Source organism: Lontra canadensis, unplaced genomic scaffold (assembly GCF_010015895.1).
Source record: "Lontra canadensis isolate GAN:19392208 unplaced genomic scaffold, GSC_riverotter_1.0 scaffold42, whole genome shotgun sequence".
NCBI lineage: Eukaryota > Metazoa > Chordata > Mammalia > Carnivora > Mustelidae > Lontra > Lontra canadensis.
Genome location: NW_022631036.1, coordinates 2,161,472 through 2,189,378, shown reverse-complemented (window position 1 = coordinate 2,189,378; position 27,907 = coordinate 2,161,472). Strand labels below are relative to the sequence as shown.

Genomic DNA, 27,907 nt, shown 5'->3' with positions numbered 1-27,907 from the left:
TAGAGGAATATGATCATAGTGATGTTTTATAAAGCTATTTGAGGGGCACGTGGGTGGCACAGTTGGTTAGGCGTCCAATTCTTATTTTTTGGCTCGGGCTGTGATCTCAGGTGGTGATCTCAGGGTTGTGAGATCAAACTCTGCATTGGGCTCCACACTCAGCACAGAGGCTGCTTGAGACGCTTTCTCCCTCTCCTGCTGCCCCTCCCTGCTCCGTGCTCGCTCGCTCTCTCTCAAATAAATAAATAAAATCTTACAGAAAAATAATTGTTTTGATTAAGATAGTATACTATTGGTGCTAATGTAGACAAATTATTGAATAGATCAGAACAAGAGATTAGAAACAAAGTCATTGTGTGTGTGTGTGTGTGTGCTGTTTTTCCAACAGCATTTGCTCATTTTGTGCCTGTGTCATATTTTAGTAATTGTTGCAATATTTCAGACTTCTGAGTTTGATGACTGTGAGGGGTTCAGAAAGACTTCAGTGGGGGAAGTAACTGAAGATGTGTTGGAAACAGTGCGAGAAATAGAATTAGAAGTGGAGCATGAAGATGGGACTGAGTTGCTGCAACCTTAGGATAAAACTTGGTTGAGTGAGGAGTTGCTTCTTACAGATGAGCAAAGAAAGTGGTTTCTTGAGGTGGAATCAACTCCTGGTGAAGATGCTGTGAAGACTGGAAATGACAACAGAGGATTTAGAATCTGACATAAACTTAGTTGGTAAAGCAGCGGAGGTTTGAGAGAATTGACTTCAATTTGAAGTAAGTTCTATGTGGATAAAATGCTGTCAAATAACAACCATGCTACAGAGGAACCATTCACAAAAGGAAGAGTTGGTCAATTCAGCAAATTTCCTTGTCTTATTTTAGGGAATTGTCACAGTCATCCCAGACTTCAGCACTCATCACCCTGCTCAGTCAGTAGCCATCAACATCGAGGCAAGATCTTCCAGCAAAAGGATTACAATTTGCTAAAAACTCAGATGATGATTAGCATTTTTTAGCAATAAAGTAGTTTTAAATTAAGGTATATATTTTGTTTCTTTTAGACATAATGCTATTGCACACTTAATAGACTATGATGTTGTATAAATGTAACTTCTATAGGCACTGGGAAACCAAAAACTCATGACTTGCTTTATGGTGGTGGTCTGGAACTGAATCCGCAATATCTCCAAGGTATGCCTTCAAACATAAGAGAGGATGTCTATTTAAATATATTTTGAAAGAGTTAAATGAAAGGTTATTTAAGAGCCCAGTTTATTCAAAACTAATAACTCTAAAGGGTTGATTTGAGGCTAGATCATATATCTGATCTGAAGAATTAATTGGTGTATGTTTCGACCTTCTGTTCTTTTGATGCAAAGCAAATGAGCCCATTTATGTGGTGTCTAAGAGTTATTTGATTTCCCTAAAGAGACAGAATGTTAGAGTAGAAAGGCCTGGGATGAAAGTTTATATACCTGGGATCTAACCTCAGGTCGACAGTTACTAACTATGTGAACTCGTATCTATCTCTTACTAGTGGGCATGCTCTTGGAAAAGTTACATTACCTAATTCTTAATTTCCTCATGTGTCAAAAATACAGATAATAATGCATACCTTGCTGGAATATTAAAAGGAATAAATAAATAGTGACACAAGAAAGCATCCATGATAGATTTCCTGCTACAGAAATTCCATATCCTTTTCTTGGCAAGGTCGGTTACATCTTTGGCTTTCATTTCCTAAATCCATAGTAATACTAACAGCATTTACGATGTACCAGCCACTGTTCTAAGTGTTACTTGAATATATTAATTCACAGCAACCTTATGAGGTAGACACAAAGAGGTTAAACAACTTGCTGAAGGTTACTCAGCTAAGAAATGGGAAAGCCTTTATTCAAATCTCAGCAGTCTGGTTTCAGAGCCTGTGTTTTTAACTACTACACTGTACTGTCCTTCTAAAGTAAGGGATTGTAGGCTGTACCAGTAGTTTATTGTCTGTTTTGCTGCATAATAACCACAAAACCTCAAGGGCATAGAACAATAGGCATTTATTGGTCAGATGTGTTAAAATAGTTGTTAGGCAACTGTTGGTCTTGGCTGAGCTCCCTCATATGGCTTGGGGTCGGTTTGCTATGGGGCTTGGTCGGAACTGGGCTGTTTGCCTTTGCTCCTAGTGTCTCTCATCCTGCAGCAGACTAGTTTAGGAATATTCACAGGGTGAATGGCAGAAGTGAAAGAGCAAAATGGAAAACACAAGGCCTTTTCTAAGAATCCTCTGCTGTGTCATGTCTGCTAAAGCAAATCACATGGCTGACCCCAGAGTCGAAGTGGAAGGGCATTACGAAGTTACATTACGAAGGCAGTAGATAGAAGAATGTGTCACTTGACACACTTAAGTTATTTTGTAATATACCACAAATGCCAGGGTCTAGGGTTCTAAAATTCTTAAATATTAAGGATTAATTCTAAAAGTTGATCTCTGACAATTAAATGGAAAACTTTTTTCCATCTTACATATAAAGAAACTAAACATCAGTTTCAAAATGACTTAACAAGAGAACAAGATTTCTTTGTCTCTATTTTTGTTTTTACCTATTGACCCTCTTCACCTATTTCTCTACTCACAGCACCCCAATTCTGGCAACCAGCAGCTGTTCTCTGTACCTATAAGTTTGTTTTTTTGTTTTTATTAATTTCCCATATAAGAAACCATACATATTTGTCTTTCTCTGTTTAGCACAATGTGCTTGAGGTCCGTCTATGTTGTCACAAAGATCAAGATTTCATTATTTTTTAATAGTCCATTGTGTATATGTGTGTGTGTGTGCACGCATATATGTACATACACACACACAATAATTTCTTTATCCCTTCATTCATCAGTGGACACTTAAGTCGTTCTTAGACTGTTTCTGTATCTTGGGTATTATTCATAATGCTATAATGAAAATAGGGGTACACACATCTTTTTGAGCTAGTCCTTTCATTTTCTTCAGATCAATACTCAGAAGTGGAATTGCTGGATCATGTAGTAATTTTATTTTTAGTTTTTTCCATACTGTTTTCCACAGTGGTCTTACCAATTTACATTCTCACCAATTTACAGAGGAATGCAAAAGGATTCCTTTTTCTCTATGTCTTAGCCAGCACTTGTTCCTTCTCTTTTTGATAATGGCCATTCTAACAGGTATGAGGTGATATCTATTTGGTTTTGATTTGCATTTTTTGATGCTTAATGATGTTGAGCATCTTTTCGTGTGTCTGTTGGCCATTTGCATGTCTTCTGTAGAAAAAGTTCTATTCAGATCCTCTGCCCATTTTTTAATTGGATTGTTTAGGGTTGTTTTTTTTTTTGTATTTAGTTGTGTCAATTCTTTATATATTTTGGATATTAACCCTTTATCATATACATGATAATTCTTTACATACATATGCACGCACATACACACATTTCTGAAAATAGGCAGAAAGTTCTTCTAGGAATACTTAGTTCAATCTATAATCCCAAGGTAGTGATGATGATGGTGGTGATTAAAGCTAACCTTTATGAGTTTACTATGTGCCAAGCACTGATCTCCTCACTTTACATGTCGTAGCTCCCTTAATCTTTACAACAACCCGATTAATAGGTACTATTAGTAGTTTACATTTTACAGATGAAGACTTGGGAGATTTAGTAATTTCCCAGGGTCACACAGCTTTTGTTTAAGATCTTCACACCAAATAACTTTTTCTTTAAATCGAATTATGTCTAGACCCCTTTGCTATGAATTTGAAGGATGTCTGTAATCTGGCCCTATCCAATTTAAGTATCTGTAAATTCCATTGCTATGAGGTATAGTCTTAAGACAGTTAAGAACCTAGGATTTTGTAGATAGGATGCATGTAATGAAGGGAGCTGAAAACTGGGTGCTTAGAAACTTATTCCAATTTCAAAAATATGTGATGAGTCCCTGTATGTATTTCCTCCTATGTATGTTCAGTTTTTAAAAATGTTGCAAGGATCCTTTATGTGAATAAGTTAACTTATTTCTAGGGGATAAGTCATTTTATTCCTTTGCTCCATAAGTAGAATCCTTTCTTTGATTTTCTTTCTCACTCTGCAAACAGATCTTTGCCTTGGAGCATTCTTAAGAATAAAATTCTCTTTGATTTGGTCACATAATCAGAAAGATGAGCTATAAGACTTTCTGAGACATAAATCTTTCTGAGACATTTAATGACATTCATATATGTCATTAAAATGAGCATCTCTGATTCCAGTGTGCCCCTGTTTCAGATATTTGAAAATTGAGAGGTATCAGTACATTTCTTGGTATTTTGAGATGATTAGCTGAATAAATTGCTATTTTATTCAACAGGCGGGTTTTCAGAAAAAACTTATGAATGGAGCTCAGAGGAGGAGGAGCCGGTGAAGAAGGCAGGACCAGTGCAAGTCCTTATCGTCAAAGATGACCATTCCTTTGAGTTAGATGAAACTGCACTAAATCGGATCCTTCTCTCAGAGGCTGTCAGGGACAAGGAGGTTGTTGCTGTATCTGTTGCTGGAGCATTTAGAAAAGGAAAATCATTCCTGATGGACTTCATGTTGAGATACATGTACAACCAGGTACATAAAAATGCTTTAACAGTTTTCTTGTTTCTGTGTTTGTGTCACTTTGTGTTTTTATTTAGTAGTCTCAGGATTCCCACTTCCATTTTCACATACACTGTGCTAGAGCCGTTCCAGCTTCAGTGCTCTGGGCACTAAACTCCATGGACCACTTTCCCACATTTCCCTTGGAATAGAACTTATTTTTTTTTATTCTTTTAGAATGAGATGCATCATAGTGATAGGATTATAAACTCTACACATTAGAGTGTTTAAAATGTATCAAATAACTTTTATCCTAACTTTTTTATTATAATCATTTTCTCCCCAACATTTATTATGACAAATTTCAAGCATGCATCAAAGTTAAAAGAATTTTACAGTGAAGACCTAGGTATCTGCTGCCTAGATTTTACCATTATCATTCATATTCTTGCTTTATCACCTGTGTCTCCAGCTACTGTTCTCTCTTTACACCCATCACTACACCTGATTTTTAAAATTCATTTCAAAGTAAATTGCTGACTTTGGCATACTTCCTCACAAATATTTCAACCTGTATCATTATCATATATTTCCATGCTTAGTTGGTTTCTTTTGTTGTAAAATTTACATTACAGTTACATGCACGAATCTCAGGTGTACATTTGCTTATTATTTTTTGAAATTGCATATGCCTACATGGACCCAACTTCTAGCACGTATATCTTGCTGTTACCCCAGAAAATTCTTTCCTATCTTTTTCCACCTGATTCTCATCATATCCCACCCCCAAAGGCAACCAACAGTGTCATAACATTTGAGACAACAGTGTGGCACAGAAATGAGTCTTTAAGGGACCTAGGATGAACCAAAAGCAGGAAGATAACAGAGTCAAGGAACAGAAGGTTGGGAATGGAGAGCATCCCAGTATAATTTTCTACCCTTTTACCCATAGCAGTTCTGTTGCAAATATGGATGTGGAGGCAGAATGGACACACTACTCAAAGAAACTTCGTGTTATGTATTTATACCATAATTATTTTTTCGGGATTGCTCTTTCAAGTTAGGCTATTTTTGAATAGTTTTGTAAAGTTAACTTCAATATCTTCTATCTCTAGCTTCAGTTCAAACAAATCAAGACTAGAACTGCCAAAATATTTTAGGCTTTGAAACCAAACAGAACTCTTGGCATTCTCTGTTTCTAGCGTATCAACGTTAGTATGCTACTTAACACAGTTGGGAAAATTAAGTGAACAAAATTAGTCTCCATTCTTTGGGATTATACAGTTTTAGACATATTCATAGTTTTAACTGTGAAATAAGCATTAAAATTAAATGCTGAATAACACTTGTCATGTTGCTTTGTTAAAGAGCACTTGCCAGATTAAAGTGTAACAGATTTCTTATGTTTTTGTTTTTCTGCAACACTAGTAGTTTCCTCTCCTCTTGCTGTTCACTCCCTTTCCCCAATACCAAAGCATTTGTATGTATTATGACTGTGGATATCCTGACATAATATCCTCTCTCCTATCTTTATATCTTTGTTTCTAGAACACCCTTCCCAGGTTTGCTCTCCTGGGAAATTCCCAAGCATCCTTCAAATTTTAGCACAAACACCACCTCTCTATTAAGTCTTACGTGACCAAGAGTTAGTTATTTCTTTTCCTATGCTTCTATTTGTGCCTAATGCCTAATATACATGGCAACATACTGGTTTGTTAGCATGTCTGTCTGTCTTTTCTTTCTTTTTTTTTTTTTTTTAAGGTTGTGAGCTTTCTCTGGTCTGGAATGATATCTTTGTATTCCCAGAACCTAGAATAAAATGTAGCAGATAGTGCTCCTCTGTAAAAATATCTTAGATAAAGTAATTGAATCATACAGTAGATGTGAATATATGGTTTCCTTTTGACCAAAGTTGGAGAGAGATACGAACCAGAATTGATGTGTCAAAAAAACTATACCACATACCCAGTTCCATATCACAGACTTTTTTAATTTGTAGGAATCAGTCGACTGGGTTGGAGATTACAATGAACCACTGACTGGTTTTTCATGGAGAGGTGGGTCTGAACGAGAGACCACAGGAATCCAAATATGGAGTGAAGTCTTCCTTATCAATAAACCTGATGGCAAGAAGGTATGATGCAAACTTTGTAAAGAAAATTGAATTTCACTTGCAAGAGTTATCACATTCCAGAATCCTCAAAAATGATCTTTTGAAAACCAATTTTGGCTATTTGACATGAAAATTTAAAGGGAAGTAGGTCACATCCTATTGCGCATTCGTCTTTTCCTTTCTATTGATCAAGGTGGCAAAATCACAGGGACAGTAGAACAGCAGATCAGCAAGCTAACATCTATACTTTGTTTCAGTACTGTTTCTGTTAGGTCAGATTATCAGTAAAAACTAATCATTATAATATTCAGCTAGTTAATATTATTAGTTTCTGTGGCACTCATGGCATATATAGAAAATTACCTTTGAAGTATTCATTGATAATGGTTTGCTTCAGTTCTTCTGGTGTTAAATTTGTAGTAACCCTAATACTGCCCCTGTTCTATAAAATATCAGTGATGTTCTCTACTTGCCTGTAGGTCGCAGTGCTATTGATGGATACTCAGGGAACCTTTGATAGTCAGTCAACTCTGAGAGATTCGGCCACAGTATTTGCACTTAGCACAATGATCAGCTCGATACAGGTATGGAATAAAATGAATCCATTTTGAGATGGCTGTTTCTTTAACCAAAATTTATGAATCTATGTGTTCCTACATACATGTGGTAGTAAGACAAACAACAGAAATTGTAATATGTTATTTGCCTCAATTAGCATACAAGTTCTTAGGATTTCTATAAGAGTAGAATTGTTTTGGTTACTGTTACCTAATTTCTGTTCAATTTCCAAACAGTCTATAGTCAGAAAAGTTTGTATTATCTTATTGATAATTTTTTTTCTGTTTAAAGCCTACAATAAACTCAATAATATTAAGTTTTATAATGTATGCAGATAGATACATTGAAACTACCTATTGTAAGTTACACTTACTGAAACAAAATTTCTTTTTTTTTTAAAAGATTTTATTTATTTATTTGACAGAGAGATCACAAGCAGGCAGAGAGGCAGGCAGAGAGAGAGGAGGAAGCAGGCTCCCTGCTGAGCAGAGAGCCTGATGCGGGCTCGATCCCAGGATTCTGAGATCATTACCTGAGCCGAAGGCAGCGGCTTAACCCACTGAGCCACCCAGGCGCCCCTGAAACAAAATTTCTAAAAGCAATTTTTTTTACATAGCCAGTATAAACATTTCTAAGTATAAAAACATATGCTTTCCCAGCTTTTTTTTCTTTTCTAGAGAGAGAGAGTGTGCATGCTTGTGATGTGGGAGGGAGGGTTGATTAGGAGGGGAGGGCAGGGGAAGAGGGAAAGAAAAAATCCCAAGCAGTGTCCACCAGTGTGGAGCGTGATGCGAGGCTCAATCTCAGGACACTGAGCTCATGACCTGAGGCAGAATCAAGGGTCAGATGCTTGACCAACTAAGCTACCCAGGTGGGGTTTTTTGTTTTTGTTTTTGTTTTAAGATGCTAGTCCAACTTTTTAAAACACTTATTATACATTTAGATAAGTAAATGTCTTACAAAAATTTTTATTTTTGTGGTACCTGGGTGGCTCAGTCGGTTGAGCCTCCCAGTCTTGATTTTGGCTCAGGTTATGATCTCAGGGTCCTCACATCAAACCCAATGTTGGGCTCTATGCTTAGTGCAGGGTCTGCTTGGGATTCTTTCTCTCCCTCTTTCTCTGCCTGTCCCTCTGCTCCTGTGCCAAATAAATAAATAAAATCTTAAAAAAAATTTTTATCTTCCCTTCCTTTTTTCTTTCTTTGTCTTTTTTAAGTATTGTTTTTGAGGTTATTGTAGGCTTTACAGATTGTCCTGCAAGTCCTTGAAGAGATTTACTCTAGTCATAGAACATAGAACATGAAAGATTTTAAGACAGTTTTAGATATTTTCTATTCATTAGAAAGAGCAGGAAGAAATAGTGGCCAAGAAACAGATGGTTAAAGAGAGGTGAGATAGTTTAAAAGGTAGGAAAGGCAAAGTGGTTGGGATAAATAAGTCAAGGCTGGAATTATAAGTGAGCAGAGAAAGATTTCTTCATAATCAGCAGTATAAGCAAGCCAATTAAAACAGGATTGACTTTGCCTTTTTAATATTTATTATTTATATTTTACCTGAAGACATTGAATATTTTCACTGAAAAATATAAGTCCCTAGTAATGACTTTTTATTACATTAGAAATAATCTGTTATTTAAATAAGTACACAAAGTATGTTCTTTTTGTCAATACATAAACATATAAGCATCCTTAGCTTTTTTTGAAGTTAGCCCTCAAAAAAAAAAGAATGTCATCTTAGTGCTGTGATCTGTTCATGAATTCATGAAGCAGTAATGCATATGTATAAAGATATGAGCCTGATATTTGAAACCTAACTTCAGTGTGAGAGAACTATCTATAGGTTTAACTAAATTAATTAATTGTGAAAAGGTCAACATAATTTTTAAGGCAAAATTTTATGTATGGGTTATTCAGATCTAGATTGCTTTTATTCTGGTATGCTTGTAAGAATGATTATTTTATTGACTGCTTAGTCTCCAGAGAGGTGGCTTTGATATTTCTAGAACAATTTTATGATCATTGTACTTTGTCTATTGTCTTTCAAGCTTTATTACTTTCTCAAGGTCTTATAAATACCATTATATAAGAATACACTTCAGAGAGTTTGATTTTGTGAACATTGATATTTATAAAAATAAAAAATGACAAAGTAAGTCCTTTGGAGGATGCTAATGATTTTCTCATTTTAACTTTATTTTTTAAGGTATATAACTTATCCCAGAATGTCCAGGAGGATGATCTTCAGCACCTCCAGGTAACAATATGTATACTCCTTTTTTTTTTTTTTTTTTACATATCTGGTCATCTTTTGAGGATATATAGATTTTGTTGGGCCTTCTTCTACTTGGAAAACTGAATTCAGAAAGATTTAGAGACATAAGCAAATAGAAGTTGTCCTATTTCCAGGTTTCTTGTTTCAGCCCTGTATGGTTATGTTCTTTCTAATTCAGTTTTCAAATTTCTTTGTTACTCTAAAGCTACTTGCTGTTGGCCCTATATGTGTGACTATATGTGGCAGATTAGAGAAAAGACTCTTTGATTTAAAAATGACCCAAAATGTGTAGATGACCCAGTTATAAAATAAATAACTCATGGAGGTAAAAAGTACATTTATCCTCCATATTTTACAGATGAGGTAAATTTGGCTGAAAATAGTAAATGACTTGCCTAAACTCATGTGGCTAATTAGTGATAGAGTGGGACTAGAGATCTGGGTATCTCATGGGCTCAGTGCTCCTTCCACTCTTCAAGCAGCATTTAAATCTCAGATCAGTAAAAGATGAGATATTTCCTTAAGGTAGTTCACAGCTCTCTGCTGTCTTTCAATGCATGTTATATGGTTACAGAGCAAAACCTATTGTTTCTCTGATAGTTTCCCTCTGCATATTTTATAGAAAATTTTGCTTTAAATATATATTCTGTCTTGGCAATAAGAGCCATGTACAAATTTAATAGACAACAAAGGATAATAAAACAGGGTAACCTGTGATGTTGTAAATCACATTTGGGAGTTCATATCCAGCACTATTCCCAAATACATTTCTAGTATATCACATTACATTTATGATAAATAGGCCATACGCTGAATAATTGTTTCTTATGATAAGTATGATTTATGCTTCAGGCCTGTGTCATAACCTAGCTGATTATTTTCCAAGCTAATGGTATGACAGTGTTCAATACCAGCTTAGGGATTTCTTAAGAAGGCTGATTTTGGATTTTGATATTGAGTAAGTCATCTTTTTCTGAGAGCATTTAAAATTTTTCCTGTAAATGACAACACCTCAGCCTGAAAAGATTGTGAATTCCAGTTACATTAGTAGATGATTCTAATGTGAGGGTCTAATCGCTGGACCAGCTGCCTTTTAGCTATGATATTCCAGACTTTCATTGAATCACTCTAATCAGATAGTTAGTAATTACCCTTGGCTTCCTAGATCCTTCTGCAAGAGAGGCAGGGTGGTGCTGTGGGAGCTATCCTAAATGGGCAAGAGGTGGAAGTCCTCTGTATCAGTTCCGCCCAGCTCTGAGAAACTGCCGTGGCTTGTTAGTCTTGCGGATGAAGACTAACCAGCTGGGGAAACCCACTGGGCTGGTCTGGATGAAATGGTCATCAGAGGCCTAATCACAGTTACCCCCTCAGGTCTTTGTTCTCTAAAACCTTACATTTCTGGCAACACAAAGATATGGTTCCTCTCAACTGGGAGCAACTGGAAAGGAGAGAATGTGGTATATCTGATTGTATTTTTAAGCCACGTGCCTTTATGCCTTTGTAATAATGTAGTCCATCGTGCCATTAAATTTCCTCAGGCAACAACTTCTGTAAATATGTCCAACATAGTTTATGGCTCTCTGGTCTGATCTGTGCAAGTTCTGCTTTGAAAGGTTATTTACCATGTTACTTTCTGCCCCATCCTCCTATAAAAAACTGTCCTACATCTTGATATAAAGGTATTAGCCTGAAGTGGAAACTTTATTTTTAACATGTACTTTATGTCCTTAATTTTTTATTTAAAAATTACCGCAGTTCTGTTGGGGTGGGGGGATGGGGTGACTGGGTGATGGCCATTGAGGAGGGCATGTGATATAATGAGTACTGGGTATTATATAAGACTGATGAATCACTGACCTCTACCTCTGAAATTAATAATACATTATATGTTAATTAATTGAACTTAAATTTAAAAATTTCTGTAGTTCTGCTTTACCTAATACTTAGTTCCTTAAAATCACTATTGTAACCTTAATAATAGAGTACTATGTCTCAGTGGGGGAAAAAAAGAATGGAAGAAAGCACAGAAGTAGAACTTTGCTGATACTGAAGTTTTTCTCTGTGGTGTTTGTGTGTGTGTGTGTATGATTTTCCATCTAGCTTTTCACTGAGTATGGCAGACTGGCAATGGAGGAAATATTCCTGAAACCATTTCAGGTGAGTGGAGTATAAAATGATGGTAAATTCTTATTAAATTTTCTGAAGGGCATAACCAGTTATATTAATTAATTGGGAGGGTCACATTTCTTCCTTTTTTATTTCACTCAAGAAGTACTTTGATAACTTTGTTAATGATATTTGATGCCAAGTAGGAGATTAAAATAAGGAAATAAAAAATTAACAAACTTTTTTTTTTTAAATGGGCAGATGAAAAGATGAACTAGATATTTTGGTTTCTACAAGATATCATCTGTTCTCCCCTAAATCCAACCCTAGAGATGTCACAAAAACTAAAAAAATTTAAAAAATTGATGAATTTGTCAAGCATTAAAGTTAAAAACAAACAAGATCCCTGGGAAAATAGAAGGGGTTACAAGATGCAGCAAAAGCTAAATGAGTATCAGAGACAGGATACTGGGTGGGGGCGAGTTTTTTGAAGGTGCTTTTTTCTTTCTTCCTTCCTTTTCCTTCTTTCTCTTTCTCTCTCTTTCCTTCTTCCTTTCTTTCTTCCTCTTTCTTTCTTTCTTTCTTTCTTTCTTTCTTTCTTTCTGTTTTATTTATTTAAGTAATCTCTACACCCCATATGGGGCTCAAACTTGTGACCCCAACAGAATCCTGTGCTCCTCCGACTGAACCAGCCAGGCACCCCACTTTTTTCTTTCTTATACATTGACCTGTGTGAACCATCACTTGCTTCAGTGCACTGGGTGTCAGAATAGCAACAAGCTCAGTCTCTGCTTGGAATAGCAGGATAATGTCAGGGCAATATCTGGGCTTGTACTGAGTGGTATAAGCAGGTTATTTTGTGACTAATGCCCCCTCTGCCCCAGCCTTCTTTATAGATCAAGAACCAGAAGATTATAATGAAGTCAAAGAGCCTTAAAAATCTGGAGGAGGTACAGATTTAAACACCAATGACTGCTCACCTGAAGCAGGATGGCTTCAGCATAGGCTTATCAGAGGGGCTCAAGCTAAGTCTTAGACTAAATAAAACATGGAAGGGAGAAAGGGAGGGATGGAGGGAGAAAAAGTACCTCTGAAAAGCTTGCCCCCACCCAGTATCCTGTGTCTGGTACTCATTTGCTTTTGCTGTGTCTTATAACCGTTCTGGTAAGTGACGTTGAGAATGGAGGAGGCTAAGCATGTATAGGGGCAGGTGGTATATGGCAGATCTCCGTACCTTCATTTCAATTTTATTGTAAACCTAAAACTCCCCTAGGAAAATAAAGTCTTAAAACAAAACCATTCAAAAATGTTAAACTGCATAAAGAGAAAATAGGAAAAGGACATAAAGACAATTCACAGAAAGGAAACCTGAATGGCTAATACTTTTTGAAAGGATGTCAAGTCTCATTGATAATCAGATAAAAATTAAAACAATAGGGGTGCCTGGGTGGCTCAGTGGGTTAAAGCCTCTGCCTTCGGCTCAGGTCATGATCCCGGGTCCTGGGATCGAGCCCCGCATTGGGCTCTCTGCTCTGCGGAGAGCCTGCTTCCTCCTCTCTCTCTGCCTGCCTCTCTGCCTACTTGTGATCTCTGTCTGTCAAATAAATAAATAAATAATCTTAAAAAAATTAAAACAATAAGATACCATTTTACACTCATAGGCAAAAAGTTGAACATGGGGATAATACCAAATGATAGCTAGGATTTGGGTAAAGAGGAGCACTCGGGCCCTGTTGGTGAAAGTGCAGATTGGAGGAGCTATTCTGTGAAGCCGGGGAAATGTATAAGGTCCAGTGCAGCACTGATAGAGTAGTAGTAGCAGGGAGTGGACAGCAGCATAGGTGTCCATCACTAGAAGAATGGATACATAAATATGGTGAGAAGAACATTCTGGAATATTTTGCAACATCCAAAGTCAGTGAACCCATTGTTATGGAGTAAGCATGAATAGAGTGTTAAAATCATACCAAATTAAATAAGAAAGAAGTTTGAGATTTGTAACACAGTATTACTTATGATTACTTAGAATGCTCTACATACACAAAAATAACACATATTAGAGTAAGTTTGATTGAGAGCAGACAGTTGAATGGAAGTGGGGATCTGGAAACACATGATAAAGCAAGAAAGGGGCCTTTGCATGGAGAGATGATGGTATGCTTTCAGTGAAGGAATGTTGATCTTTCCCTGAGGTCTAGGGAAGGGGGTGGAAAGAGGAGTCCAAGTAGAATAAAACCAGTCCCTGCTTACAATCTTCTTGTGGGCTTACAATACCTATTAGACTCTGTTACCTTTATTTTTTTCTAAAGGTTTTATTTATTTATTTGACAGAGAGAGGGAGAGCACAAGCAGGGCGAGCAGCAGAAGGAGAGAGAAGCAGGCTCTCCACTGAGCAGGGAGCCCTATTTGGGGGCTTGGTCCCACACCTTGAGATCATGACCTGGGCCCAAGGCAGCCACTTAACCAACAGAGCCACACAGGGGCCCCAAGATTGTTACCTTTAAAAGGTAATAAATTAAAATTAGTCAGGTTGAAAGTTGAAGTATTATATAGTAATTGGGCTATTAGCTTTGATTTTTCTCTTCTCTGAACTTGTTACTCTCCAGATCCATTGGGATTGACTGGGAACTCTGTTGTAAATTCTGGAAAGGATTTTTAAATCTTACCAGCAAAAGTTACTGCTTCTTACACTTTGCCAGATACATTAAAATGAAAAGCGAGTAACCCATGCTTTGATTAGAGAGAGAGAGATAAAGAGAGAGGGAGGGAGGGAGACACAGGGAGAGGTACTGCTTTTGGTCAAAATAATAATAATAATAATGAATTGAGAACAAGCAATAGAAAAAAAACTTTAGAAGATTATCATTTGTTGGCAAACTGGTGGCATTTTGAAATGTCAGTGAAAAAAATTTTGATTGAATGAGTCAACAATGTCTCCTAAACAAGTTGGCACTTGTAAATCAAAGTATCTGAAATTGAAATGAGAATGTCATTAAGCAGCAAAAGTGGCTTCCAAAGATATTTAGTAATATTTAAAATGCAAGCAACCAAATCAAAACAAAAAATACTACACATCATGAACTTAAGAGGTAATATGCTAATGTATTCAGATTTCAGAATGTTTAAGATATTACCAAATAATCCACATGTTTTATTTATTGTATTTTTTAAAGATTTCATTTATTTATTTGACAGAGAGAGAGAGTGGAGAGAGGGAACACAAGCAGGGGGAGTAACAGAGGGAGAAGCAGGCTCCCTGCTGAGCAGGGAACCCCATGCAGGGCTCAGTGCAGGGCTCCACCCCAGGACCCTGTGATAGCGACCTGAGCCGAAGGCAGACGCTTAATGAGTGAGCCACCCAGGCACCCCCACGTTTTTTAAAATATCGTTAAGACCAATGTTAAAGAAATTACTACCTGCAAAATAATTCACATTTAAATTAGAATAAATCTCAAGAGAAAAAGTCCAAATATAAAATAACTTTTAAAACAAAGTTCAATTAATTCATCAAGCTATTTTTAGAGGTCACCACTTCCAACCTTTTCCTCTGTCTCAGAAGAGAGCAGCTTGATTTATTTGGATAAAAGTGTGGAGAAATTTTAAACATTGCCTGAGACACTAAGATGGGAGGTAATGAAATTTAAAAAATAATAATTTGTACTCAAAACTAAATTTAACAAGTTTAAAATAGAAGAATTCTTACCTCTGAAACAGTGAAATTGTAAATAATGAACAAGATCTATCACAGGCAAAAAAAAAGTAAGGGCAATTAGCAAATGAAGTGAACAGCTAATTAACAGATTAATTAGATTCTTCAATCAAAGCCAATTTATATCAGGCAAACAAAATATCTGTTGTATTTTAAAATTGTTTTTATGGAGGGCACGGATTGCATGGAGCACTGGGTGTTATATGCAAAAAATGAATCATGGGACGCTACATCAAAAACCAGTGACGTACTATATGGTGACTAACATGACACAATAAAAATAAATATAATAATAAGATTGTTTCTAAGAAGAGAACTAAAAGAGAAGTGAATTCAGTTTTAAAGCAATATTGAAGTAAAGTTTAGCCAGTGGTGTGCTGATAAATGTTTACAACTGGCTGGCAAGGAGGGAGGAGGGTTCTGATTCAAAGCATTTACTGATTTCTGAGGTACAAATACCTTTACCATGACTGATTTCAAGCTGCCCACATGATGTCAACCGACTCGTGAAATTCCTCCGACTTTAACAACTGCTCCTTGTGAGCCCATAGGAACCAGCTCTCCAGTATTTAGCACATGCAAGAAGTAGAACCCATCATCGCAAGACCTAACACTTGAGGACTGAATTGGCCAGTGGGCACACCCTGGCAGAGGGCATCTATGGGAGGGGAGCTTCTGGGAGTAGAGAAATGGGATGCCATTTCTATGTACATTTGTATGTACAAGGGCTTAGTGACTTAAGGTTTACCTGTAATAGGAAGATAAGAAGGATTAAACCCTAAAAAACATTCCTGCACACAAACTTTAATTCTCTTCTCTTAGAAGCTTTATTTTGTCCTCAGCACATATTTTAGGTCTACTTACCTTTATTCTCTGCTCTTTCACCTCCTTAGTGATAAGTACTTACTTCACCTTCTGGATTAGTTAATTCATCCCAGTTTTCTCCCATAGCATTTTTATGAACCATTTTCATATGCTTAAAGGCCCTCCAACACCCTAGGTCTTAGAAATAGATTTGACTCACCACACCCACACCCACACCCACAAATGATAAGTATGTGAGGTGACGGATATGTTAACTAACCCTATTGTGGTAATCATTTCACAATATATATCTATGTCACATTATCATGTTATAGACCTTAAACATACACAGTGTTGTATATCAATTATATTTCAGTAAAGCTGGAGGGGAAACAGATTTGAATCCTCTTTGTGAGATAAAATGAAACTCAACTTTTCATGTTTCTTTTGGTGGAGATGTAATTATTAGTGAGCAGCTTAGTCCATGCCAGTGTTATGGTTAAACTGAAGATTGGTGGAAAATAACAGTAGAGGAGGCATATAATAATGTATTGTTGTATTAGGACAAACCTCCTGTTTCTCACAATTTCTCATTCAGATTGGGCCTACATATGGAAAATTGGGAATGATTTTACTATGGTTTCGTTAATTATACGTAAGCACCCTTTATTCTTATGATTTAAAAATGTTCATCTATAAAATAGTTCTTTCATAGTGATTTCAGCCACTTTAAAGCAAAATAATCTTGGTCAAATATCTATGATGACTGTAACCACCTAGCCCTACCATGAAATACGTGACTTCACTGAGAAAAATGAAAGGCTGTTGTTTGCCTGGTCAGGCTGTAAATTAAAGGAGAAGATACGATGGTAGGGCTGAGAAAAAGGACAGGTGAGAAAGCTACCTTATCCTATGTTCTGCCGAGAGAGTAATTTAGCTGATCTGAAAGCTGTACGAATAAGAATAAATATTCATCTGGCATGTAGAAGCAGGTCAGTGGTATACAGCAGGATTTTCCCAATGTCCATATTTAGGTACCTGAAACGTCTAGAAGGCCTGTATAACAAGAACAATTTATTGAGCATTTATTTATGCCAGGCAATGTGCTAAGTATTTTTCTTATGTTATTCAAATGACACTCACTGTAGGTATATAAAAATAAATAATGTTGATCCTTCTTTACTCTTTCTCTTTTTTAACTGATAAGGAAACACTGAGGCACAGAGTAGTTGAGGAACTTGTCCCTAGTTACAGAGCTGCTCTTCAACCTATGTTGATAGGTAGGCCACAGGTTCAACACCCTGGCACTCCACCACCCTTCAGTGCTTCTCTTCCTCCCCCTAATCCTAGGCTTCCTCTTCCTCTTCCTCAGCTGTGTTTTGTAGTCTTAGATTTGAATGTGCACATCTCATCTCACTAAATTATAAATACCTTAAGAACAGGAATTTTGTAGTTTACTTTTTTTAGTCGAGTACACCAAAGTTCATACAGCAGATGTTCAATTACTGTTTACTAATGATGCTGTCATATCCCTATTTGGAATTGTATATAGTTCGCATATAGGTAAATCCACTGGACTCGAATTGAAAGACCTGGATTCAAGGTCTGGTAGAGCTATTACATATTCATTCTAGTATTACCCCTTTACATTTTTAAGATAAAATCCATAAACAGTATTAAGTCACAAATTGTTGTGAGAGGGTCCAAAATATTTGTACTGGGCATGACCCCTCTTGAACTGCAGAAACACAATCATGAAATTCTCTTTCAGTGGGTAAGGGTAGAGAGTTTCTGAATTGAAAGTATGAATTGTTAGGGGCACCTGAGGTGGTTCATTTGGTTAAGCATCTGACTCTTGATCTCAGCTCAGGTCTTGATCTTAGGGTCATGAGTTCAAGCCTTGCACTGGGCTCCCCACTGGGTGTGGAGCCTACTTAATTAAAAAAAAACGTGGGGTGGTAATACAAAACTAACATTTCATTAGTTAAGACTAACAGAAAAATGTTAGATGTTTTCAGGTAGCAATAGTGATTGTATATGGTACCTTCAGATTTAAATGTGATCCTAGTACACAGTCTGAAGATGCTTCAAGTAGTTAGACAAGGCTGCAACTGCTCTGAGGCAAGAGGATAAGCCTTGGCTACTGACTCACGGGATTGGCCATAAAAGGCAATGAGTCACTGATGTGTGCATGTTGTAATTTAGTACCTGCTTTGGCCTCATTTTTTTATATATGTAAAAAAGAAAGATTTATGTAATTTGGAAGGTACTAATCTAGACTCTCATAGATTCTTCTCCAACTTTTCTGCTTATGTCCTTTGTGATTTTTGTTCAAATGGATTCTTCAGTCTCTCTCTCTCTTTTTAAAGATTTTATTTATTTGTCAGAGAAGAACGCATAAGCAGGGGAGTGGCAGGCAGAAGGAGAAGCAGACTCCCCACTGAGCAAGGAGCCCGATGTAGGACTCAATTTTAGCACCCTGGGATCATGACCCGAGCTGAAGGCAGTCTCTTTTTGAGTCATACGCACTGTAGGTATTTTTAGCCATAAAGGACATTGGTTTTTCAAGTGGATTTTTTCTTGCTGTATTTATAGGTGACCCTATGGATAGGGTCCTGATTCTTAGAGAATAGAGGATATTTTGTTCTTCATTTTATCTGGAGGGCCATAAATTTGTTTTGATTTCTACTTTTTTAACTATTCAAAGCCCTATGAAAAGTCAGCTATATATTGGAGATTTTTAAATTGACGATTTCTCATTCAAGCTTTTTTTTTTTTCCTGATTCCTGTATTTTATGCTTGAGCCCATTAGAAAAGAGAAGACAAGGTTTTTACTTTAGCTATTTAGATACCCAGAAGATTGTTTGAAAATTTCCTGAAGTCTATTTGTAATGTTTCCTATGATTGATCTTTATTTTGTTTACAATTTTGAATCTTTGACCAATTATTCTCTAAGAGAAAGTCTTCTGAAATGGCCTTATATGGTGATTTGTCTATTTTTCTTGTCCTCTAAAGGCTATTAAATGTTTTAATTTATCATGATTGTTATTATTATTATTATTATTATTATTTTGAAGAGCTGGGTTGTTTGAATGTTCTCTTGGTCTTTTTTTACCCTATTGATTTTAATCATTTTTTTTTCCTATCTGAGGGACTAACAATTAAGTAAACTAGTTGGAAAGGACTAATAATAGTTCAGGTCAGTAAATAGTTAACAAATCCTGAATCATGCAACAAATTTCTGTCTTCTTGGGTTAGAGAAATTTCTTGAAACTCAACTCTAGATCAGAGTTTAAATTCAGCTTCTATAGTGCCTTCTGGTCTAGCAGTTTGATGTTGTTTGGGAGAACGTGGCCAGTCCCTTTCTGCAAAAAGTCCTGTGGAAATCATTCAGGAGGTCAGGGGAAGAAGCAGGAGGGATTGAAGGGGTAAAGTGAAGAGAAAACTGAATACAAGGAGGTAAGAGAGTCAAATTGGATTCAACTTTTGTTTTGAGGTCTCAGTTTACTAATCAAAGAGGCTAACTAATGAGTGTTTGATATTTTATTTTTATCTCTTAATTTTATAGAGATCCCCTTAACTGTATTAGTTATTTATTTTGACATGTACAAAGATCACCATAATGACCACTGTTACTCTGAATTTTTTTGAAAAGGTCATTTATTCTTCTAAGTGCAATATTTAGGATGATAGTGCCATACAAATAGAAACCAAGCATTTTTCCGGGAGGAGGGTCCAGCTTTGATATATACAAGCCTGCAAAAAGTTGGTCAAAAGTGTGTGCTCTGAAAAGCAACTTGGTTCCTTAGGCCAGCAGAGGTTGGGACAGTGCTGTATAATCAATAATCTGATAGTCATTGATCCTGTGTTCTGGACTAAGCACAGTGACTCACAGATTGACAAGACTGAGTGTCCCCTTAAAAGCTTTGTAGGGCTCCCAAGGCTAAGTTTGACTAATGAGTTTTGTGTAAATTTGCTGCCAATTTAACAGACCTCCAATCATTAGTCTTTGGGGCATCTTGATTGGTCTGGAGATTTACTAAGTTTATGCGTCTATCTGTTCTTTCTGGACCACTTCCTCATACATTCAGTGACATGAGACAATTCAAGACAAAGGAAAAATACACGAGACGAGACTTTATATGAATTATCAAGCAAATGAAAGCACAGCAAGGAGCAAAAGCATAAAGAGATAATAGCAAAAGTATTTACTGAACGGTATACCTCAAAACCCAAAGTTCCAATAACTTTATACAAAAATTGGGTCTAATTACTTATCAAATGAGTACTCTTTCAAAACTAAAGGTGAATTGGGGCACCTGGGTGGCTCAGTGGGTTAAACCTCTGCCTTCAGCCCAGGTCATGATCTCAAGGTCCTGGGATCGAGCCCCGCATCGGGCTCTCTGCTCAGCAGGGAGCCTGCTTCAGCCTCTCTCTCTCTCTGCCTGCATCTCTACCTGCTTGGGATTTCTCTCTCAAAAAAAAAAAAAAAAACAAAACTAAAGGTGAATTGCCCTATACAAAGACTTAGAACCAATGACCTTATATAAGACCTATTGGGTCTTTATAACAAAAACCCTAGGATAAATGAATCAGTGACAAGAGCTCAATGAAACAAATCAGAACTTAAATCAGATAATTGTTGAGACATTCACCTGGAAGTAAATTTGAAGGACAAATGGAATTTTGGAACAAGGGACAAGAAGAACTCACCTGTTAGTCTGAGGGTCAAAGGGACTGCTGCCAAATGAGGGGCATCCAGAACTGTCAAAGGATGAGACCGCCACTCAAAATCTGATACAAAAACCAAAGCTGAATTTATTGCTTTATTAAGTATGAGAGATATGTTGGTCTTAGTTGAGTCTTAGCCTTGCTGAGCAGAGCAACCTAACAATTATATGTAGGGTTTAGGAATTTGTTTTGAAGTTACATGGTTTACAGAGGCAAGAACAGGTTGATGTCAGTTTTAAAACTTTTGTTGCTGCAGAATACAACAACAGTGTTTGTTTTTTGTTGGCTACGGAGGGGAGAAATGGATTGACATCAGCCTGAGTGAGTCTTTCACTACTTAGCTGACTTTTAAAGTATGAGGCTGTCACACATGGGTAGACATTCAATGGGCTATTGATTGAAGTGAGTTGTACTTAGATGGGTTTAAAACAAGTTTTAAACTGTGTGTAGCTGTTTTCTGAAACTGAAATTAGAACTGAAATTGATTAAGTGGTTAAAAACCAGTTCAGTCATTTACTTGCTACAAGGCTGTAGAACAGTTAGTCTATTACGGAAAGTTTGGGAGTTTTTTTCACATATTTGTAATGGATGTGCTCATACATTTAGCATTATGTTGCTAATAACATTTCATATAAGTTTTTATTCTGGCACAATTAACACATGTATTTGTATATTCTGTGTATTTGTAATATTAATAGCCATTAATATGTTATATTAATATGCCGTAATTTGAGTAGCCATTTTCCTGTTGTTGAGCATTTGGATTTTTTCTCAGTTTTTCACTCTCACTCATATTAGTGCTACAACACTCCTTTTGAATAACTTCCTGAAGGATATAGCCCCCAAAGGGAAGTTAACAAAGGTTATAATTTTCTGATGATTAAAAAAATATATGTGATCACTGGTGGGATATGGAAAGCATGGGTCCCATCATTTGCCCCATTTGCAGACTGGGATTAATTCGTTAAAGAAGTATTTGTGACTTGAAATATTTTCATCTGAGCAAATTAGGGTAATTTATATTTTTGATTTTTATCTCTACCTGTATATATGAACAAATCAAGATTCAGCATTGTGGAAAAACTGATGACTTTGACATATGGACTGAGATTCATAGAATTCCATGCATTTTAAATATAAAGTAGACAGATTATCTTGTGAGGGGATGGGGACAGTAGGTGTGCCATAGCTGGCTTATACCATTTCATGAGAACTAATTAGTAAATGTTTGGGAATTATATAAGCCAACTATTAAATTGCTAGTAGCTTGAAGTCAGCAATGGTGGGCATATTTATACCACAGAAATGGTCAAATGCTACAAAATCAAGGCATTTTGTTCTTCTGGGAGAGCCAGTTTACCAGCACATCTCTGGATGGGAGCGTTAGGCAAGGAACTTGGGAATTTGATACTGTAGATAGATGGATAGATAGAATATAGATTAATGATTTTAGAAAATAAGACTTGATATTCGATCCTATGCTACATATGGTCCTTATTATATCAACTTAGGAAGATGCCCAGTGAAAAAGACCAACCAAAATCCCCAAGAAAAATGCAAAATACAGCCAAATCCACATACTTGGTTTCATTTATCTTGGTTCGTGAACCTCTATTTTGCAAAAATTGCTTCTTAGCTAAGCTCTGTTTTCAAAATAACATATTTTAGGTAGAAATGTTCTGAATACAAATTATTATGTTTCATTTTGACATAAATGGGCCTCTGTTAAAGACAGTGGACTGTTTAATATAGTGGATAGAAGCATTTTATTTTTTTTAAGACTTTATTTTTAAGTAATGTCTATACCTGAAGTGGGGCTCAAACTCACAGCCCCCCAAGATTAGGAGTCACATGCTGTTCCGACTAGCCAGCCAGGTGCCCTAGTGGTATTTTGAAACTCTCCTCTCCACAAGAATCACTCCTTTCCCCACAAAAATGCACAAATACCCCCCCACACACACACAGTAAACAAAAGTAAAATAAAATAAAAAAATTTAAAAATCCATGATGCAAACCAAGAAGTGCCACCTGGCTTCGGGAGAGAAGCTGTGAGCCAAGGTTTTATTTTCAGCAAAACTGACTTTCAAATAGAAAGTCACAACTGCTACAATAGGTCACAAACTTATCAACACGTAAGAATGCAAAGAATATTGTTTTTATGAGCCCTTAATGAGAAAGCTACTGATGAATGAACTTCAGATAAGCAAAGATGTTATAATTTCACCAAAAGAGAGATAATCAGAAACTGTGTGCCTCCTGATAGAAGAGCACTCTGCCAAAAAATTATGACCTGAGATCAAGGCTCTGTACCCAGCTGCCAATTTACAGGGAATCCAGAGGACAGAGAGCATGTTGAACTGCTTGTGAATATGCAGTCAGCAAGGTCCAGGTTATGGGAATTTTTATAGGTCAAAGTCCTAGGTTCTTTAGTAGATAAACTGTAAGGGAAAAGAAGAAATGGAGGAAGAACCCAGAGATTAAAAGAGAATTAAGAGAGAAAAAAAAAAGAGAATTAAGAGACATATCAGCAAAAGGGCCTGGGTGGTTCCATCAGTTGGGTGTCTGACTGACTCGGGTCAAGATTTCAGGGTCCTGGGTTTGAGCCCCACATTGGGCTCCCCACTCAGTGCTCAGTCTGCTGCTCTCCCCCCTTGTGCTCTCACTCTCAAATAAACAAACAAAATCTTTTTAAAAAATCAACACATTTTAATAAGCAAGAATAACATATTCAGTTAGAAACTCAGAAGATATAAAACTTTTAGAAATATCATTTAAAGATAGCTAAGTTCATAAAAACTACTGATTTTTTTCCCTCCAAGTCCTACTTTTTTCCAGAAACTAAAATTTGCAGTATGTCTTGAGCATATCAAAGCATGCTTTTAGGGGCGCCAGGGTGGCGCAGTCAGTTAAGTGCTCAACTCTTGGTTTCAGCTCAGGTGGTGATCTCACAGTCCTGAGATTAAGCCCCACGTCCGACTCCGTGCTCAGCACAGAGCCTGTTTGGGAATCTCTCTCCTCTTCCTCTGCCCCTCCCACTCGTGCTCTCTCTCTCTCTCTCTCGCTCTTTCACTCTCTCTAAAGTAAATAAATGTTTAAAAAATAAAAAGCATGCTTTTATCAGAGCTCAGGTTGTAAACTACAGTGCATGTGTGATGTTCCTGTTGAGCCTGCCGCAGGGGTTTTGAGGTCTCCCAGGCTTAAATGCTAGCTGTGCCATCTCTCTGCCTTTGGCCAAGTCACTTAATGTCAGGTGGTGGGGCTTTTTAGATTATCTCTTCTGAAAAGAATCATAAATTATAACCTATCTCTTGGCTGTTGCAGGAATGCGTGAAATATCATGTGTGTAATTCCTGGCATTGTGGTTGGTATATAATAAGCTGTTCAAGGAAAAGCGGCTGTTACTTTGGTTTCAAGAGGTCGGGGTGATGCCCAAGAATTCTATACTTTTAAAAGCCTCCCAAATGATTCTGATGATTATTCTAATTTTAGAAACACAGTCCTTGATAAAATCTGGGCTGGATGTGAACAAATATTCAGCTTCAAGGATGTTTATCAGTGCATTTCTTAGAATAATAGAAAAACTGAAAAACGTCTAGTAATGGCAAAATAAACTATGGTCTATTCATTAGCTAAAATACGTGACCATTAAAATAAAACTCAGAGCCAACACAGCACTAACTCTGTGCAGGCACCTTCCAGAGAGGCCTTACGCATGTCTCGGTAGTCCTGTGAGGTGGGTTCTATTAGCATCATACTTAATGGGTGAGGAAACTAAAAATGTACATGGCATTACAAATAAGTTGTGAAACAGAAACATTTCTGAACTATCAATAATAATTGTTTATGATAAAGAATGTGGCCTTGTTAGAGGACAGACTGAAATAACCTTTCTAAGAGATTATTTCAAAATCATCATACAATGAAGTGATCAAATCATTTGCAGCCAAAAACAGTAGGAAAAAAAATTATTACAAAGGTATGTTAGTTGTTTGTTTTTTTTCTGGATTTGTGTTTGTGTGTTTGCGTATTTGTCAGCTTTTTAAAAAATTTGTAATTTGTTATTTCTCTCATTATAAATAAATATTCCCTTCGAAGCCCAATTGTGTATTCATTTTCCTATTGAGCCCTCCCCCCAACAGATTGTACAAGCTTTGGGCCCCACTAAACCTGGATTCCTACCCATCCATACCATGTATGTATACTGAGAGCCCCTGAGGAAGAGAACGGGACAATTGTAATAGAGGAAAATACTTAAAGGGATGATAAAACTCTCCTCAAATAAAACTTGAGTCTTCATAAAAAGCTGTCCCCAAATTGCCAAGATGAATGCATGCCACCAAGAGATGAGAGACAGAGGTGCCCTCAAACGGGCTGAATGGCTGTGTGTGTGACTACAGTCAGTTTTGGGGCAGCTTTCTATTTTTACTTAGTGGGAACAGGAAGGTTGATTCCTAGGGAATAGATTGCTCAGAAACTTTCAAAGGTTTTATGTTTGCTTTCACAATTCCACAGTGTGGTGTAGAACACTATCCAAATGATAATAATAGCATTTAATTGGTTTCAGTATAAAGCTCAGGGAGGCCATTAAAAGTCCCCTCATCAATCCTTTCTTCTTGTTTCTTAGAGTCTGATATTTCTTGTTCGGGACTGGAGTTTTCCATACGAATTTTCATATGGAGCTGAAGGTGGCTCCAAATTCTTGGAAAAACGCCTCAAGGTTTGTTAGATATTAAGGTGCATGAAATTTCACCAGTAGTAATCTAGAATTACTTTTGTTGAATGATTTGAAGAATGGATACTTATTAGATACAATCTTATTTGACCTTTCTAGTGTCTCTACAAAGATTGATATTTAATACATACTTTCAGAGTTATAGCTTTAAATATTATCAATAATTATGATACAGGTAATTCTTGTGTAGATAATCTACAAAACACTGACTTATTCCAAGATAAATCTTTTAATTAGAATAATTAAATCCATTCAAGGCTGACAGTACAAATATCTGGATTCATGTTTTAGTAGAGGTTTAAAAGTCAATTTAACAGAAAATATCTCATTTTGAAATTCCCAAACTCAGTCTTAGAATATTTTGCTAATAGTTCACAGAAAGTGAAATTAGAGGATTCTCCATTTTCAATATCAGGATAGTTCAATATTGAATGAAATGTTTACATTGGACAGATACCACAACAAGTAACTATTAAGAAAAAAATTTTAATCAAGATTAAATAAGGTTTCATGATAGTCAGGATCTCTTATCTTGTCTCTTTAGATTTATAATTATTTTTAGAGTAGTTGTACTATTAACTGTCAAATACATTTGAAAAAACAGGGACAGTTTAGCTTATAAATACCCAACTATTCAGATGCCTTTCTAGAATCTAAATGTATACCTACCAGGTGACAAGAGGCTGTCTTGAGTATCTCCTGAAAAGAAGGTAGGAATATCTTGTGATCTATTCATGTTTCTTATGAGTACTTCAAATTAAAATTGGAATTTTTAAGAACTAGCTAGATTAAAACCCCACTAATTTGTACTAAAAAGTGGGAAGGCCCATCTGAGTTAGCATAAGGGTAAACATCTGTTAATTCTAATAATAATGCCATAGGTATGCTATACTTAGATATAGCCGTTTACCCAAGACTTTGTTTTTTCTTTAGTACCAGCCCTGTTATGTCATTTTTATCACTGTGGGACCAGACAACTGTAGCAAATAGATGTCACAGAATTCTCTTGGAGTTCAATTATGATGAAAGTAGTTTAAAGTTTAGAATGATTCACTGCAGGTCTCAGGGAACCAGCACGAAGAACTACAGAATGTTCGAAAACACATCCATTCCTGTTTCACCAAAATTTCCTGTTTTCTGCTACCTCATCCTGGCTTAAAAGTAGCTACCAATCCAAACTTTGATGGAAAACTGAAAGGTTTGTCTTTTAATGAATATGTTTACATTACTTATCCTGCTTATAAAATTGTCATTGTATCTCCTGGGCTTACAGCTGCTCATTTGGATTATCCACTTATGTGAGGCTGTTGACTGAAAATTGTCGAGAGAACTGGGAATCCTGGGCTGGCGCTAGAATACCTCCTTGGTGAACTATGGGATCTATGGGTTCTGAATACATACACACAGAAGACGGGCAAGATCCTGTGTTCACTTGGGAGGCAGTGACTCTCCCCTCTTCACAGAGGTTCCTGCTCACTTCTGTGCATTGAGAAATGCTCCTTCATGTCTTCCTGTTAAATTTTCCTTATTTACATTAGAGGAGAAAAGTAGATGTCTATATTATCTGATGCTTTAAGTTATATAATTATTGTTATAAGTTAAATAATTAGAGATCAAAAGAAACATTGCATAGTTCTGAACTCAAGCTCTTTAAAAATGCTACTGAAGAATTTAATTATAAGTTATTAAAAGCCTCACTGAAAATGAAATCCTCTTCTGAATGAGGACCAGTTTCTGAAAAACCCAAAAGCCCTAGAATGTTCTTGAGACAGTGTATGATAATAGTAGTTGCTTGCCTAACAGAGGCATTACTAACATTTTAAGATTCTAAAGCAACTCAACTTTTTAGAAAAAGGGGTGGGATGGGATGGGGTGGACGTAGGGGGTCTTAGGAAATAGAAGTATTTCTAATAAATAATCACTGGGCCTTTAGATATTTGCTTTGTGATTAATACAAAGTAGTGCAAAAGACGTTTCTGACTTGTATACTTATAAGCCTGGCATTGAATATACATGCCACTGAGCTTAGACATTTATTTACTGTGGCCTTTCTGCCCTGTGCCAGGGTTGGTGAGAGAGTGATGCAGCAAGCTTTTCAGCACAACTCTTCTCAAAGGGCTTTAAAATTCCTCTTAAGAAAGGACAACGTATTATGTGTCCACCTTTATGGAACTGGCGGGTTTGAAAAGCAAACCTATTCCCCACCACCACCACCCCCCTGCCCTGTGTCCATGGCATTTATACTCAAGATGCCTTCCATTTAACTATGACGATATCATAAATAGGATCCCACATTTCTCAGTCATTAGCATTATTT

General features: G+C 36.6%; 1 protein-coding gene across 2 annotated transcripts in view; it reads left to right on the top strand.

Annotated features, from left to right (window-relative positions):
- ATL1 (atlastin GTPase 1) overlaps positions 1–27,907 on the top strand; it is a 63,139-nt gene that overhangs the window by 21,562 nt on the left and 13,670 nt on the right. For both annotated transcript variants that reach the window (XM_032871157.1, XM_032871158.1), the window contains exons 2-8: positions 4,352–4,599; positions 6,566–6,700; positions 7,159–7,263; positions 9,440–9,490; positions 11,609–11,665; positions 25,483–25,575; positions 26,650–26,788. In XM_032871157.1, the coding sequence (XP_032727048.1) occupies positions 4,352–4,599; positions 6,566–6,700; positions 7,159–7,263; positions 9,440–9,490; positions 11,609–11,665; positions 25,483–25,575; positions 26,650–26,788 (828 nt within the window). The remainder of the gene's footprint in view (positions 1–4,351; positions 4,600–6,565; positions 6,701–7,158; positions 7,264–9,439; positions 9,491–11,608; positions 11,666–25,482; positions 25,576–26,649; positions 26,789–27,907) is intronic.